The sequence below is a fragment of the Olea europaea genome, chromosome 11 (genome assembly GCF_002742605.1).
Source record: "Olea europaea var. sylvestris chromosome 11, O_europaea_v1, whole genome shotgun sequence".
Classification (NCBI taxonomy): Eukaryota; Viridiplantae; Streptophyta; class Magnoliopsida; order Lamiales; family Oleaceae; genus Olea; species Olea europaea.
The window spans coordinates 13,095,280-13,110,670 of record NC_036247.1 but is presented as its reverse complement, the minus strand read 5'-3'; the positions used below and the strand labels follow the sequence as shown (position 1 = coordinate 13,110,670).

The 15,391-nt window shown below is 36.8% G+C and overlaps 1 protein-coding gene across 4 annotated transcripts; it reads right to left on the bottom strand.

The window, feature by feature from the left end:
- Positions 1–6,352: 6,352 nt before the first annotated feature.
- Positions 6,353–11,344, bottom strand: LOC111403451. 4 transcript variants are annotated; one of them, XM_023031960.1, is made up of 6 exons: positions 10,952–11,339; positions 10,450–10,876; positions 9,034–9,117; positions 8,125–8,712; positions 7,297–7,588; positions 6,353–6,646 (listed from the first exon to the last, which is right to left on the bottom strand). In XM_023031960.1, the coding sequence occupies exons 1-6, from the start codon at positions 11,134–11,136 to the stop codon at positions 6,609–6,611; spliced, it is 1,614 nt and encodes a 537-aa protein (XP_022887728.1). In that variant the 5' UTR covers positions 11,137–11,339; the 3' UTR covers positions 6,353–6,608. The 4 variants fall into 4 exon arrangements, with proteins under 4 accessions (XP_022887728.1, XP_022887729.1, XP_022887731.1 ...); XM_023031961.1 differs by lacking the exon at positions 9,034–9,117 and having other exon boundaries at positions 10,952–11,337; XM_023031962.1 differs by lacking the exons at positions 6,353–6,646; positions 7,297–7,588 and adding an exon at positions 7,589–7,645 and having other exon boundaries at positions 10,952–11,344.
- Positions 11,345–15,391: the final 4,047 nt, after the last annotated feature.

The window sequence follows — 15,391 nt, the reverse complement described above, 5'->3', positions numbered from 1 at the left end:
CAAAGGCCTACCCTTTGGTGTAAAATAGGGCGCGAGAACATATACTTGACTAAATTTACTTTAGAAATTAAATAAACGGTTACGGGCCGTAAATAAGCCCTTAATTTTGTACATGTGAAATACAGTGCTAGACATAATTTTTCAACAGCAGAGTAATTACATTCACATTTCGTCAACCGTCTATTTAAGTAATAAATTGCCCTTTATTCACCAAATTGGTCTTCCTGTGCGACCATTCCAGCTATTGATTCTTTTTCAGCCGATACATACACTTTCATTGGCCGTCCCTGGATTGGTGACACCAACACTGGTGGACTTGATAGATATGTCTTCAGGCTTTCAAAAGCCCTTTGATGTTCTTCTTTCCAGACGAATTCGTCCTGATTTTTCAACTTTAATAGCGGCGAAAAGACTTTAGTTAGCCCTGTACAGTTAGAAATAAAGCGTCTTAAAAAATTTACTTGGCCTAGAAACCTTTGCAACTCCTTTTTATTGCTAGGTGGTTTGGCTTCTAAGATGGCCTTCGCTTTATTTTTGTCAAGTTCAATCCCTCTCTTGTGTACTAAGAAACCAAGAAAGTTCCCCGCATTAACACCAAATGCACACTTCAAGGGATTCAACTTTAGCTTATATTGCCTCATTCGTTCAAACGAACATTTTAACTGTTCGAAATGGTCACCTTCTTTAATGGACTTGACCACTATATCATCCACATACACTTCAACAAACTTGCCTATCATGTCATAAAAGATTAAATTCATAACCCTTTGATAAGTTGCCCCTGCATTTTTTAGGCCGAAAGGCATAACCACCAATTCAAAATATCCTAGAGACCCAGGGCATCTAAAGACAGTTTTGTGTATGTCTTCTTCAGCTATATAGATTTGATTGTATCCTGAATACCCATCCATGAAAGAATATATGACATGTCCGGCAGTTGAATCTACTAAGGAATCCACCGTGGGCATTGGATACTCATCTTTGGGTGTAACTATGTTTAAATTTCTAAAGTCTATACACACCCTTAGTTTACCATTCTTTTTTAGTACTGGCACAATATTCGACAACCATTCAACATATCTGGCTGTTCTTATAAAACCTGCTTTCAATAATCGCTCTATCTCTTTCTTAATTTTAGGGAGTACATTAGGAGCAAAACGCCTAGGAGGTTGCCTATGAGGTTTAAAATTAGGCTTAGTTGGTAATCTATGTTCCACTAAGTCTCTATCTAAACCAGGCATTTGTTCATATTTCCAAGCAAAACAATCTTTGCACTCTTTTAACAAAGCGATTAATTTGTCACTAACCTCTTGGTCGAGCATCTGGTTGATGAACGTTGGGTGATCTTCTCCTTCATCGCCAATACTTACTTTGATCAGAGGGTCTTGCGCTTGAGCGTATCCAGGTTTGGCAATCCACATCACTTCGTCGTCCGGTTCTTTTGTAAGTACTTCCTCTTCCAAACAGTCCACCTTGTTGACTTCTCGGCTAAGGCTTTGCTCTAACTCGAATACTGCCAACTTGTCCTTCAGCGCTTTTAGGGCAGTCTCTTCCTTCGCTTTGTCATTGCATTCCTTATTGAAAGCCATTAGTCTGGCTTTGAAGGCCTGAATATCGGCCATTTGCTTTTGTAACTCAGAATCCATTCAAAATTCTTGATTATTCTTTTACCAATCACTGGCTCTTCTAGGGCCACTATATTTGGCCTCATCTGTTTGAACATCTCAGTGAGTGCGTCCACTGAGAATGGTTCTTCGCTTTGCGCGACAACTTAAGTTTCTTCCCCGTCTTGTACTACTCTAACAGGTCCATAGTTTCCTTCGTACATGAATTTTTCCACCGAGTTCGCTTCCGCGACAAAAGGCCTATGATCGGCCTATACCACCTCTGCTTCACCTTTGTCATTCCAAAAAATCAGGCATTGATGGAGCGACGAGGGTATGCAGCGACTTCCGTGTATCCAATCTCTTCCTAGGAGCACATTGTAACTAGTAGGACCATCTATTACAAAGAAGGCAGTGGTCCTAGTAGTCGTACCTATAGTTATGTCTAAAGGCATAACTCCCTTAGCTGAAGTTGCTCCTCCATTGAAGCTAGTGAGGATGACTTCTGTAGGAATCATATCACCCTCTGTCTTTGCGAACTTTCTCATCATCCTGGATGGAATGGTGTTTATAGCCGCTCCATTATCGACAAGCACCTTTGCCACTGGGACGCCGTTAACTAGAGCTTTAACGTATAATGGCCTCAGGTGTTTTGTCAATTTCATGGCTGGCCGTTTAAAAACAACCTTTTCGGCAGCCTCTATTTCTACCTCTTGCTTGTTTTCTGTCGAATTATCCCCTTGTGATAGGTCGACGTGTAGTATGTCACGCTGATCCTCTGTCTCCTGAATTTCCTTCTTACTTTTTTCTAATGCTTCCTCATCAGTTATCCAACCTGTGGGAGGGGGCATTATTCTTGGAGGTGACCCATACTTTTCAGAGTGAGGTACTCTCTTCTTCCTTTTGGGTGTCCCGTAAAGTACGTAGAAGTCAAAAGGACGCCCAGATGGCTCCCCCAATAAGTCTACTTCGCGAACTCCCTCTTGGTGTAGTTGCTTAAACAGAGTGTTGCGCGATACTCCCCTCTTTTTCCTTTCTGCTTCTAGGTCAATTTCTTCTTCAATGTCTGTCATCCCATCGTCCTCTTCATCGTTGTAGGCCTCTCCAGAAGTCTGGCCTTCTTCACATACCAGCATACAGGCTTCTCCTTCGTTGTCCTCCCTCTCTTCTTCCTTTTCTTTATTCTTGAATTCATTGGCCAGTAGGTAATTATTGGCCACGACAGGAGGCAACGTATCGAATTGGATAGCAAGGGGCTGATCTGGATCTTCTTCATCCTTTTTGTCCCTCTCAAACCTTGATCTCCCAGAAGAGGTTTCTGGCAATTCCTTCATTGATTCATCTGTACCAGTCTCTTTACTACCTTTGAGAACGTTTTGATTGGCTACCTTGAGTAGTAGAGGCGCTTTAGGATGTGGCATTCCTTGTTGCTGCCTCATCATCCGTCCGTAGTTTCGCTGGAAACGCCTTTGTTGGGTCCTAGTCATCTCATCGAAGGGTATTGCCCTTCCTGCGCTGTACTGGAATGAATGCCATACATTTGGCCGGCGAGGTTGCGGCCTAAATGTTCTTCCAGTATCTGCTGGTCTGAACTGCCTTTCAAAAGGCGGTCCTCTATAGAATGATATACCTCGCCCTCTACCAGGCTGAATATTTGGGAAGAAGGCAGGGCGATGAGGATGCTGCCATGTCCCTGGTTTCTCCGTGTCTCCATTTACTTCTCTTTTACACCTTGCACACAGGACGTTTTCGTCATTTTTTGGTTCTTTCCCTTTGATTCGTTCGAAGACACTGGGATGTGTTTTAGTATCCTCTTCTCCATCATCTATGACCAACTTGAATTTTGGCAACTTGTTCTTGAATCCAGACGTTACCATGTTTACCCCAAGTGGCTGTGGAAAAGGATTCTCGTCCACTGCCATCTTTTTCTTATCATCGAACGTAATTCGTCCTGATTCAATAGCATCCTGCAATACGTGACGGAAAACTAAGCAATTGTTAGTTAAATGTGACCATGCATTATGCCACTTACAATATTTTTTACCCTTTATTTGTTCAGAGTTTGGCAATTTGTGTTTATCGCTCAACTTTATTTGCTTATCCCTATATAACTTATCGAATATAAGGTCAGCTTTGGTCACATCGAACGAGAACGTTCTAGCCTTTATGTTTCCATCTTTTATGAGCTCATCTTTGCCCGATGGTCTAGGCTTGGCCATTATGGGACAAGTATATGTATCTCCTTTTACCAATTCGGCCAAACACATTTCGGCCTGATCGTATGATTCGTCGTCGATGGTATAAACGTCAAAATTTGGGTCTATGTAATAAGTCCCTTTACTAGAATTTTTCATTTGTTCTTCCTCTCTTATCAGTCGTTCATACCTAATCACATTCGCACTCAACTGGAAAAGGTCAGAAAATTCCTTGTCCTGGAACTTCTTTTTTAAATCAAAGCTCAAACAGCCTTGTGCGATCTTGACAAATTCTTTTTCGGGCAGAGGTACAAAACACTTGCTTCTTGCTGTTTTGAACCTTTGGAGAAAACTTTCTGCCCATTCATTTGGCATTTGACGTAGATTTGCCAAATCAGCCAAAGTGACTTCAAACTCAATTTTATAAAACTGAGCGTGAAACAACTGTTCCAGTTGTTGCCATGTTTGAACAGAGTTCGCTGGCAAGTTGATGAACCAGGAGAAAGCTACTCCTGTTAACGAATTAGGGAAAAGTCTCATTTTATGGTAATCGGTTACATCACCACTTTGCAACGTGAATCGCCCTATGTGTTCTAGAGTAGACACCTCTCCTAAACCGGTAAATAGTGAGAATTCTGGCACTTTGTACCCTCTAGGCCATGGATATGCTTGGTCTACCCAATCAGGATATGATTTTGTGTACGTCGGCCTAATGACAGGACGCACCCTAAAAGCCATCTGATCCTGCACGATTTCCATAATCTGGTTCCTCAGCATGACATTGTGATCATATGGAATTCCTACAGGCTGATTAACCGGTTGATTTGCATGAGGTCTGATGTTTGGTCCTTGATTGACAACAAAATTACCATAATTAGGACCATTACCATTAGTTTGGACATCTGTTCCCTTATTACTACGTGGAATATTCTGTCCATTGTTTAGGACATTATCTCTCACGTTTGGACTACCCCCCAAATTAGGCATGCCATTATCATTGTTTTGATTTGGCACTGTAGTACCCCCTTGGTTTGAAGTGGAGGGACCAGAAAGCGATTCTACCCCTTGATTCGGATTTAGGACAGAGGGATTATGTCCCACAACTGTCCTGGTTTGAAAGTGGTTTGTAAGAGGTATAGCCGGTTGACATATTTGGCCTACTAACTTATTCATTGTTTCGTTTAACGTCTTTAGCTGTTTGGCCATATTGTCATAGTGTGCATTTCCATTTTGTGTAAATCTTTCCATATAATGAATACTTCGAAGATTTACCTGTTCAACGACGTCTTGCGTGAGTTCTCCAAGCAATGCACGCATGGTTCGAGGACTCAACTCCGTCATTGGTTCGTAACGACTGTTATTGCTCTGATTTTGTCCATCTGTTCGTGGAGAGGCATGCTGCTCCTCATATCGCTCGATTACAGACTAGATTCCTCCCTGACTTGCTCCTTCCTTGTCGGATCTCTGAGGCATATTGTTTCACCTTTTGTATTTTCAACACCTAACACCACTGTCCCAATGGGCGTGCCAAATTGTTTCGCGCGGGTTAAGTCGCTAACAATTAAAAAGGATCAGACGATTGTGTAAGGGACGAAACCTCTTGAGACAAAGTCCCAAAAAGGGGTGTTCTTTTATTAGCGATGAACTTTACAATTGGAAACGAAAAACAACATGCCTCCAAGGGGCGCAAGCACACGAGTTACAGAAAGAAAATTGTTTAAGTCTAAAAGCTAAGGAAATGAAAGTTACATATTCTCTGTTCGAGAGTTTTGGATTCGGTCTTCTTGCTTCTGCGTCCTTTCTCCCTTTTATACCTCATAGACGATCTCTTTATGATTAACTACTCTAAAAACTGCTTGATCGTTCTATAACTACCCACTTTCTTTGTAGTGGCCATTTTGTCATGAAACTGCCTTTTAGCTGCTGCCATTATCTTTCATCGTTCAACCGCTTTCGATTGAATTCCTTGAGTCGTGGAACGTGATAAGACTACTTTAACAACTGCCTTGATAACTGCATTCCTTGATAACCACGATGCGTTGTGTTTGTTGATACTTTGGGCGACTTGAAGGTTTGGACGAGAGTAGAATAATAGCTCTGGGCGATCGTATGACACTCCATTCGTTCAGATTCTGGACGACTTGCAAACTTGGGCGATGGCGTTACCGCATTCTTGGCCCCCTTATTTGGGCCTTCACCTTGATTCGTTCGATTGGACTTCGTTCTTTGAGATATCCGATTTGGGGATCCTCCAATTGGGCTTTACTCCTTGGGCTGTTCGATTTGGGCTGAACTTTTATGTGTCAACAGGAGGGGTATTTTTGGTTAGAAGCATGACATTGTAGGGTTCTAGTATACACCCAATATCAAAGTACTAGGAGTTTAGTTGAGTAACTAGTAAAATACTTGCAATAAATTTATGAAAACATTTTCATTATGATTTTATGATTACTTCCATCACTTTTACATTATAAGTCTAAAAAGAAGAGGGTTCTCTTTGAAAATCATATAAACAGAAGATTATAAAATTTTCATTTTTTTCTCAGTTGATTGCACTAAGTGATACCAAATTTATGAATTGTAACTTCCATGAGAGCACAAGACTTCTGGTACAAAATATTAAGCAAATGCAATTTCAGTTATGAATATTATTATTACATCACTTGAATGCATTTACAAATGATCTGTTTGTGAATTCAAAACCTTGACAGATGAAAGCCGACTCAAGATCAACCAAGGATGGCGAAAGGGACACCAGCCGCATGTACTATACGTGTTGAGTGAATCTGCAATATCTTCTGAATTTCTACTACAATGGTGTTCCTGTTCTTCCCAAATCTTGAGCTTCTGATTCACCAAAATAAGTCGAATTATGAGAAAAATAAGATGCTTGTAACCGAATCAAGAAACAATGCGCATATAAACCATAAATTATTAAATTTAATCAAGAGAGGAATTGGATTTAGAAATTTACTTGTAGTGGATGTTTATCTGCAAAATTGGACATGACTAGATAGTATAATGATGAACATGCTTTAGATTTTGTAATATTATCCATTTGAACCTAATCCTTCCTACCAATCATACTCGTAGTGCATAGCATTGATCGACCCTTTTAATGCAATATAATACGTTACAACAAAATTTTCAACCTCATTGTCACTTAAAACACATCTCAAGAATCGAAAATCCATTTTAATCTAATTGATTATCACTCAATCAAGCAAGTTTCTAACTAGAAAATTCGTAAAGTGCATATAACTAGAGGTACAGATCAAGAAGTACAATACTTCCCATGCCACTTTTCTCTCTGAGTATACTAGTTTCTTCATTATCTTCAATGGTTCTTTACTTGGGATTTTTACAGTTTCTAGCTCCTCAAAAATAAAATGAAAAAAGATGTGCCTTCAACATCAATCTACAAACACATTGACTTGTATGGGTGATCATATAAGATAGCGTGATTGACTGGAACTAAATCAGAATAGAAAGATTACCTTGTGATGAGGAAGGAACAACGACGACATGCATGGTTGAATTATTTGGAGGAAGCTGCAGACGAAGAGGATAAAGGTTCCCATTCAACGGGCTTCGTGTACACACAATAATACCATTCATTCCCAACTCCTCCTCAAGTCTCTTCGTCAATTCTTGAACTCCATTTCCCTTAAATGTGATACCGAGCTCCTCAAACCCCTCATCGATCTCCCCATATTCATTCGCTATATGAAAGTAAATTGTCCTGCCATCGCTACCCTTTGGTGGCGAACTTACCACTAAATCATTTGACTACACACGAGCCCCCAAAAACACGTTAGTATTCACGAGTACTCAATAAAAATCTCTCTGAAAATTGACAAACAAACTACCTAAAAATTTTCATCCTGAAGTATATTCCATCTCTTCTAAGACTCAATAGTACAAAATTAAGCATGTTTGGCTAAGCTTAAAATTACTTTTTTTGAAACATGTTTCAAAGTTACTTTTTTTTTTTTTTTTTAAGACTAGGCCAATCATGCTCCAAACATTTAGCTTTTACAATTCTTGTTCTAAGTTTTGTGATGCCAAACTTAAGCATCAGAAAAATGAAATTAAAAAATAAGTTTGCTTAGGGACCATCATAATCTTCTTTACATCATTCCAATTTTATCGAATGTCGTTGAAGTGAGAAATTGCAGAATGAACTTCAATTAATACTATTCCTTCTTTAATTATAATCCCATTTTAATCTGATTTTTAATTCTAATGTAAAAAAATCCACACATTTTACAAAGAAAGTAACAAACAGCTAAATCATTGAACCGAAAGCAAAATTGTTGAAGTACCTCTGGTCCAGAAAAGCTAGCAGACATTGAGGAACGAGTAGAAGGCGAACTAGAATCCGAAGCAAAAGAATCCGAGTGAACAACGAAACGTGGCGGCGGCGCCACCAATATCTCAACCACATGTACATCCCACAAAATCCAATCCTGAGTGGCGGTCCGGTGAGGAATATCATGTGTAACTGAGTTCCGCCACGGCGGTAGTCCCCCATTTGCCCGCAAGAATTGGCCGTACCTCGTTTTCAGCTTCACTGAATTGCCTTCTCTGATGGGCTCCCACTCGATCGACGAATCGAGCCGGCTCGGCAGCGTTTGCATAACTCTCCGGCCAGTCATGCCCAGCAGAAAAGGCTGGTTTGATGCGGTTAAGTACTTGTTGTAACAACTTTTGAGACGAATTATGTTGTCGGAAGTTTCGACTATCTCTACTGTCCATTTAGCGTTCTTGGATGATCCGTTTCGTTCTTGGGTTACGGATTCTTCGTCTTCTTCAGCTATCAAGTACTTGTCGTGAACGCTTCTCAATCGAACTTCCTTGGAGTTCTGGAACAGATCCATTGCTGGTGTTCTTGATATTAAATTGAAAGATTTCTGTGTAAATAAAAAATCCCAGAACTAAATTGAATGAATTTAAGGCTGGTTTTTCATGGGTTTAATGGAAAATTGAAGTTCCGACACAGATTCACAAGAAATTTCCTTTAATGGATGACAGTCAGAGCGAATCAAGTTCAACTACCATGTGACTCTTATAATGCCACAACAGATCATTTCTGTGGGCACATCCTAATTTGGAGGCTAATGAAGTAAAGTTTGGACTGTACAAAGTAAAAACTACAGCCAGTAGGTTTAAGGAATATTATCTTAAAAAGATCAAGAGAAATTTCTGAACTTGCAAGTAAAATTTTCACTTACATCGGTTTCTAATTGTGAAAACAGAGGCTCCATATAGCCACTTGACTGATGATCACCCGGGTGATGAATAATATGACTTATACCCTATTTGTTTCAGTTTAAAAATTAAAAAATAATAATAATAATTAATTTTAACTATGCATTTTATGAAATTCACAATTTTTCAACCATAAATTTCATTAACCTTAACAAAAATTCTAATCTTTATCTTAACTATACAGGGATTTTATAGAATTAACAATGAATTAGGGACATGTGATACTGATGATATTTGCATTATTAAATAAAGAGATAAATTTTCATGGTGAATATTTTGGAGGCCCACTTAAAATATTTAATTCTACATCATTTTGACGAACTACGCAGACATACAAATTATAAATAATTATATATGCCCTTTTCACCGATAGATTAATACTTTTGTTTGCCTGCGGAGGCAATCTTAAAGTACAAAATGAGTGATAATACATTGTATTATCAACCCTGCTGTGTGTACAGTAGGCTTCTGTATACAACAGGCTTTATACAAAAGTCTATTAGAACACACACATAGGGTGGGTGTGTGGGGGTATTTTTTGACAACTTTTTATTCATGTTGGGTTCTACACATGAGAGTAATTTGGCCAAATTTTGTGAAAAATTTTCTGTACAAATGGCTTAACGCTTATATTATACTAGTCTCTAGTCTCTACTTAAGATGAACTTTTTTATAATTTAACTGATTTAACAAGGAAATTATTGATTATTCGATTAGTTTTGGGCTTGAAATCTAGGCAGCCGTTGCAATCATATCAAATACATTCACAGTTAAAAATAATAAAAAAAAATCCTAAAATTAAATTAAATTTTTACTATAATTAGAAATTAGTAATCAACTTCAGATTAGATATTGTTTAATCCTTTTGCTTTTTTTCTTAGACCAATATATATTTCAAGGGAGTGGGATTGGTTCAGGCGATAAGCTATTCCAAAAGGCATAAAAATAAAAAAATAAAAAAAAAAGACTTTTTATGGCAAGTTTGATAGTATTTAAAAGTAATTCTTTTATTAAAATGCTACATTGAATAAATTACTTAAAAAATCATATTTTAACTATTTCCAAACCAGAGTCATCTCCAATTAGGAGCAACAAAACTTTTTTCCCATCTTCAGTTTTTCTCCTAAATAATAATAGGGAAAGAAAAAAATCATAGTATTTTATGGCATGTTTGACCTTGTTTAAAAGTAACTTTTTTTACTTTAAGTAAACTACTTAAAAAAGTCCTTTCTAAGCAAGGCCAAACATCCTACTGGTACCACAGCCCAAACAAGAAAACTATTAAAATGAAATTATTAATTTCTTCTCAGCCATTGATTATTATTATTTTTTTTTTTTTGCGAAATTCTTTACAGGTTTGACAAGTTCAGAAAACATACCTTTTTCATAGATAACCTCTTAAAGGAGGGTGAATAACTGGAGTGCACAGACACCGGCGACTCCGGCGGCGGAGACCATATATCCAAGCCGGAAAGTTCATCGGAAACAGACGAAAAACTGGAAACCATCGACAAATAATCCGTCAAGAATTCATTTTCGGGGATTTCTACAGGCTCTACATCCCACAAAATCCAATTCTTGGTTGAACCAGTATTAGGGTTATCATGCGTGATTGAATTTCTCCAAGGCGGTGTTCCTCCATTAGCAAGTAAAAAAGTACCCCCCAAACCCTTTAACTTTACTTGAAATCCATCCCTTATAGGTTGCCACTCAATGGACAAATCCTTCATGTTTTCTTGCTCAGTCTGCATGACTTTGCACCCACTTGTGCCCAATAAAAACGGCTCCTTCGACGCGGTAAGGTACCTGTTAAGGATAAATAATTAATGTTAAAATCCAATAATTCCGTGACCTTTTCGAACTCCCAAGTCTGAATAGTACCTGCCGTGGCAGCTCTTGAGGCGGATAACATGGCTGTTGGATTCGACAAGCTCAACCGTCCACCGCCCTTTTCGGGTGGCCGCGCTTCGACTTTGTCTGGTGGAGACTTGATCATCATCTGCTACTAGGTATTTGTTCAAGTGGCTTTTGAGTCTAACAGCCTTGGCTTTGTGGAAGAACTCCATAACAATATTTTCAGTAGAAACCCAATTTCTTGATGAGGCTAGATATAGAGAAGGGATTAACTCTGTGTCAATTAGTGCAATAAATATGATTAAGGGGTGGAATGAAAGTGAGTATTTGTTTGTTGGCAGTTGTACTCTTTGTTCTAACCGAGTGATTGAGAGAGAGAGAGAATTAAATTATATAATACAAAGCCAATTTTTTTGTATTACATGTTGTATTTCATGGTCAAGTTCTGGTTTTTATGGGTCGTAAAATTCGGAAGACTTTTTGGCTAAGCTTAGAAGGTTCTTACTTATAAATGAAAGAGTAAGTTTTAAAATAAATAATTGTTATTGATCAAAGTTGAAAATAAGTATCATTGTTAGATGATGAAAAGATATTTAAATCAACTTTTATTCTTAAACTTGACCAAACATGATCTTTATCTTACATGTTATATTTCGCGCGTAATTTCCTCGAAGCGTAGAAATTAGGAAAATATGGCCTAAAATTCCATAGAGGGCAAGTGGCAAAACGTTAACAATGAAACTTCATTATGGCATGATTAATTGTTTAAATCAAATGAAAATGCACTATCAAATGTTTGAAAGGGTAGGTGAGATTTGAGATGGTGAAAACTTTACCATGTTTGTTTTCCATGTAAAATAAAATAATTTATTTTTCGTATTTATTTTCAACATTACATTTGCACAATAAAATATTTTGCAGGTAAATCCAAAAATTTTCACCACTTTTAAGTCACACAATTTTCAAAAATTCAATATTCAAAATATCATTTTTACTTGACAATAACCATCAAATGGGGGCTGATTTCGTGCGCCAAATGTAAATGGAAAAAAAGACGAACTCATTTAAGTGTTACACAAGTAATCCATTTTTAAAGGTAGGTTTTTATTTTGTTTTGAATATAAAGAAATTTGACATTAGAGGTTTTATATTACAATTAACAATCAAAAGTTTATTATGTAAACTTTCTTTTTGCGATCAAAGGGGTAAATAATACATTCGTTTCATAAATTTTTCAAAAATTCAATATTCAAAATATCATTTTTACTTGACAATAACCATCAAATGGGGGCTGATTTCGTGCGCCAAATGTAAATGGAAAAAAAGACGAACTCATTTAAGTGTTACACAAGTAATCCATTTTTAAAGGTAGGTTTTTATTTTGTTTTGAATATAAAGAAATTTGACATTAGAGGTTTTATATTACAATTAACAATCAAAAGTTTATTATGTAAACTTTCTTTTTGCGATCAAAGGGGTAAATAATACATTCGTTTCATAAAAACGTAGCAATTTCTCGTATTCAGTCTTAATTTCTTTCGAGTTCTATCTAATTTGTTCATCAATATTTAATTTTTGAGAGTAATTTGAACATAAAAAATTTAAAAAAATAAATTATCGAAGTCGACGGTTCGCATAATTAGAGTTATATGGAGCTGGATTTAGAGTAAAACGAACATAAGTCATAATTTCCACTTTTGCTATAATTACTTGCATTTTATTTTTTTCGGAAAAACAGCAATCAACTACTAATTGATGGATTCATGGACTTTTGGCATACAAAAACCAGAGAAAACACATGGAATGGATTGAGTGAGTGAGTGAGCGAGCATGTTTGGCTAAACTGGAGGTCATGGACTCATAGGTACGTAAAATTTATGTTACCTTTTTTTCTTTTTAACACTTTATATTAAAATTGTTATTTTTGAAGGTAACTTTACTCTGAGATTTGAATTTGTTCAATAAAAAAAGCCACTTATTTTAAAATTTTCTCATTCACTTATAGGTAAACTTTTTAGACTTATCCAAACATGCTAGGCGTGGGTATTGAAGATGTAAGATTAGATAAAAGATATCTCGATTTAACAATGCCATGATTGGTTGTCCTACCTTAGCTTTTTGGAAATCAATATCAGCAATGCAATTCATCCAACTAATCTAAATTATAGGGCTACCAAACAATCGAACTTAAACAAACAAGATGTTTAATTAAATCGTACTAAATCCCTAATTGTCTTAAGTTTTTCTTGATCTCATGTTCTATGATTTCCTATGATAAATAGTGGTTTGTAAATATTGTATTGGATTATGTATAACAATTATAATTTACATTAATTCCAACTTCTATTGATCAATATCAATTTTTTGTTCATCAATTGTTAGTGTCTAGTGTTTTGCCCCATCATCACTAGCCAGCCCTCATCTCTATTCACAATAATTGATTTTCGAATATGAACAACATTGGCTAACCATCAAGTATTGAACACGTACCGTAGTTTAAAATGTAGATCATTAATATACATGCAATTGTACTTATCTACAATAATAATAGATCGTTGATCCTCAATATATTTAAGTAAGCTCCAACACTTGATTGTTAACATTGGTCCTCGATGAACATTGTTGGGACCTAATCACCCAGCTATGAGTAGTATAGGTGCAAAGATAGCCCAGATATCATCTAGACATGGTGAGCTATATGAGTCTAACAAGATATCAAATACTATCTCCACAATAACAAATAAAATACAAGTTATATCAAACCTATGTCAAATAGGCCGATTCGGCTCTTTGGATCTCTAAGTAGCCCTCATGACCAGCAACAATTGATAATATGTCTGCATCATCATCTTCCAAGCCACGATGAAAGCATTACAACTAAAAGGTTTTTTTTTTTCATACTTGTGAGAAAGATGCTAAAGAAGTCCCAAAAAGGGTACACAAAAGGTGTTACAAAATATAAAATATTTTCACTCTCCACAAGATATATAAGTGGAATTATATTATGTGTAATTAAATAATACTATTTATGTATAAGGAAGTCAATACATTAATCTTTCAAGCATTAAAATATTTTTCGAACTAAAAATACAAACTAGCCTATAAATAATGTAAGTCAAAATTAATATCTATGAGAAGAGCTGAACTTAGGGAGTCCATAAATCCATCTTTCATGCATCAAGATAGGTTTCGAACTTAAACTTTTCGATTGAGTTAGAAATATTGTGTTAGATCTTAGAAGGTTTACCGAATACAGATTATCACAAGAATCACTGAAATATTGAAGTTACAGAAAAATAAAAGAATGAACACAAATGATTTTTCGCCACAAAGGCCCGAATGTTCAGCCTTAAGACCTACTCACCACATTGAGCATCTACTAAGTAGATATAGCTCTAGATCCACTAGAAACAAAACCAAGAACGTTACAAATGTACGAAGAAACACAAAGTTTCTTCATTACTTTTGATCTCGCCTCACTCACAACTATCAAAACACCACCACTAACTAGCACTAAGCAATATCACAATTATACATCAAGTGTAGTATCAAAAATCACTCAGATTTACAGAAATCATTTTCACTTAGAAAATTGGTGGTTTGAGAGAAAAAGAGAAACCCTAGTGCTGCGGAAGCTCTCTTAAAAGAATCTTTAAACGGTGGTTTTTCAGGCTCAGTCTAACGTACCACTTTTCTTTACCAACAATCAATCCAACCGGCTCCAAACCACAATCAATTGATTCACCTTGGTTGCTATTCAATCTTACCCACTTAGGACAAGAAATGATGATGATTTGTGACCACAAAGGCTAGGAGAAGACACCACTAAGGTATACTATGAAGGAACTACCAACTGCACACGTTATACAAGCGTTCTGGACACTTCTGGAGGCCTTTTTTTCACTCACCAAGAGGGCAGCCGGGATTCTCCTTTTTCTTCTCTCAAAATCACACAATCATCATAAGAAAGAGTCTAGGGTTATATCCATATATATACTCTAGGGTTAGGCTTTAAGTTGGGCCATTAAAGAGGTAAACGAGACAAGATTCAAGCCATCCAGAAGGAATACAATTGGGTCGGGTGTAGCTCATGGACTTGGTTGTTGGACTTATTTCATTCATCGACATATACCTATAAAATAATATTAACCAACGTTAACATCATAGCCCGAGATTTATTGGGTATCAAAAACCCAACAAATCTCCACCTTGATGCCCAATAAATCTACAAGCAATCAAAAAATACACAATTAGCACTTGCATAATCAAAGTAGTCCAATACAATTGGAATCACAGGCCTTACCTCGTATTTCTAACAGAAACACATACCATACTTGCTTCATGTACTCACCAGGGCTAAGGTCAAGAACACCCAAGTTGAAACAAGTATTCACAGTGAACAAACAATCATGCGATGAAGATATATATAGGATAACACACACACACAGATCTTTTCAAAAATCACGT

Coding starts and splice junctions, on each gene's coding strand:
- LOC111403451 (XM_023031960.1), bottom strand. CDS start 11,136: ATGGAGTTCTTCCACAAAGCCAAGGCTGTTAGACTCAAAAGCCACTTG. Junction 9,118..10,449: donor AGAGGTTATCTATGAAAAAG/GTATGTTTTCTG, acceptor TGAAACAAATAG/GGTATAAGTCATATTATTCA. Junction 6,647..7,296: donor TGTTCCTTCCTCATCACAAG/GTAATCTTTCTA, acceptor TTGGTGAATCAG/AAGCTCAAGATTTGGGAAGA.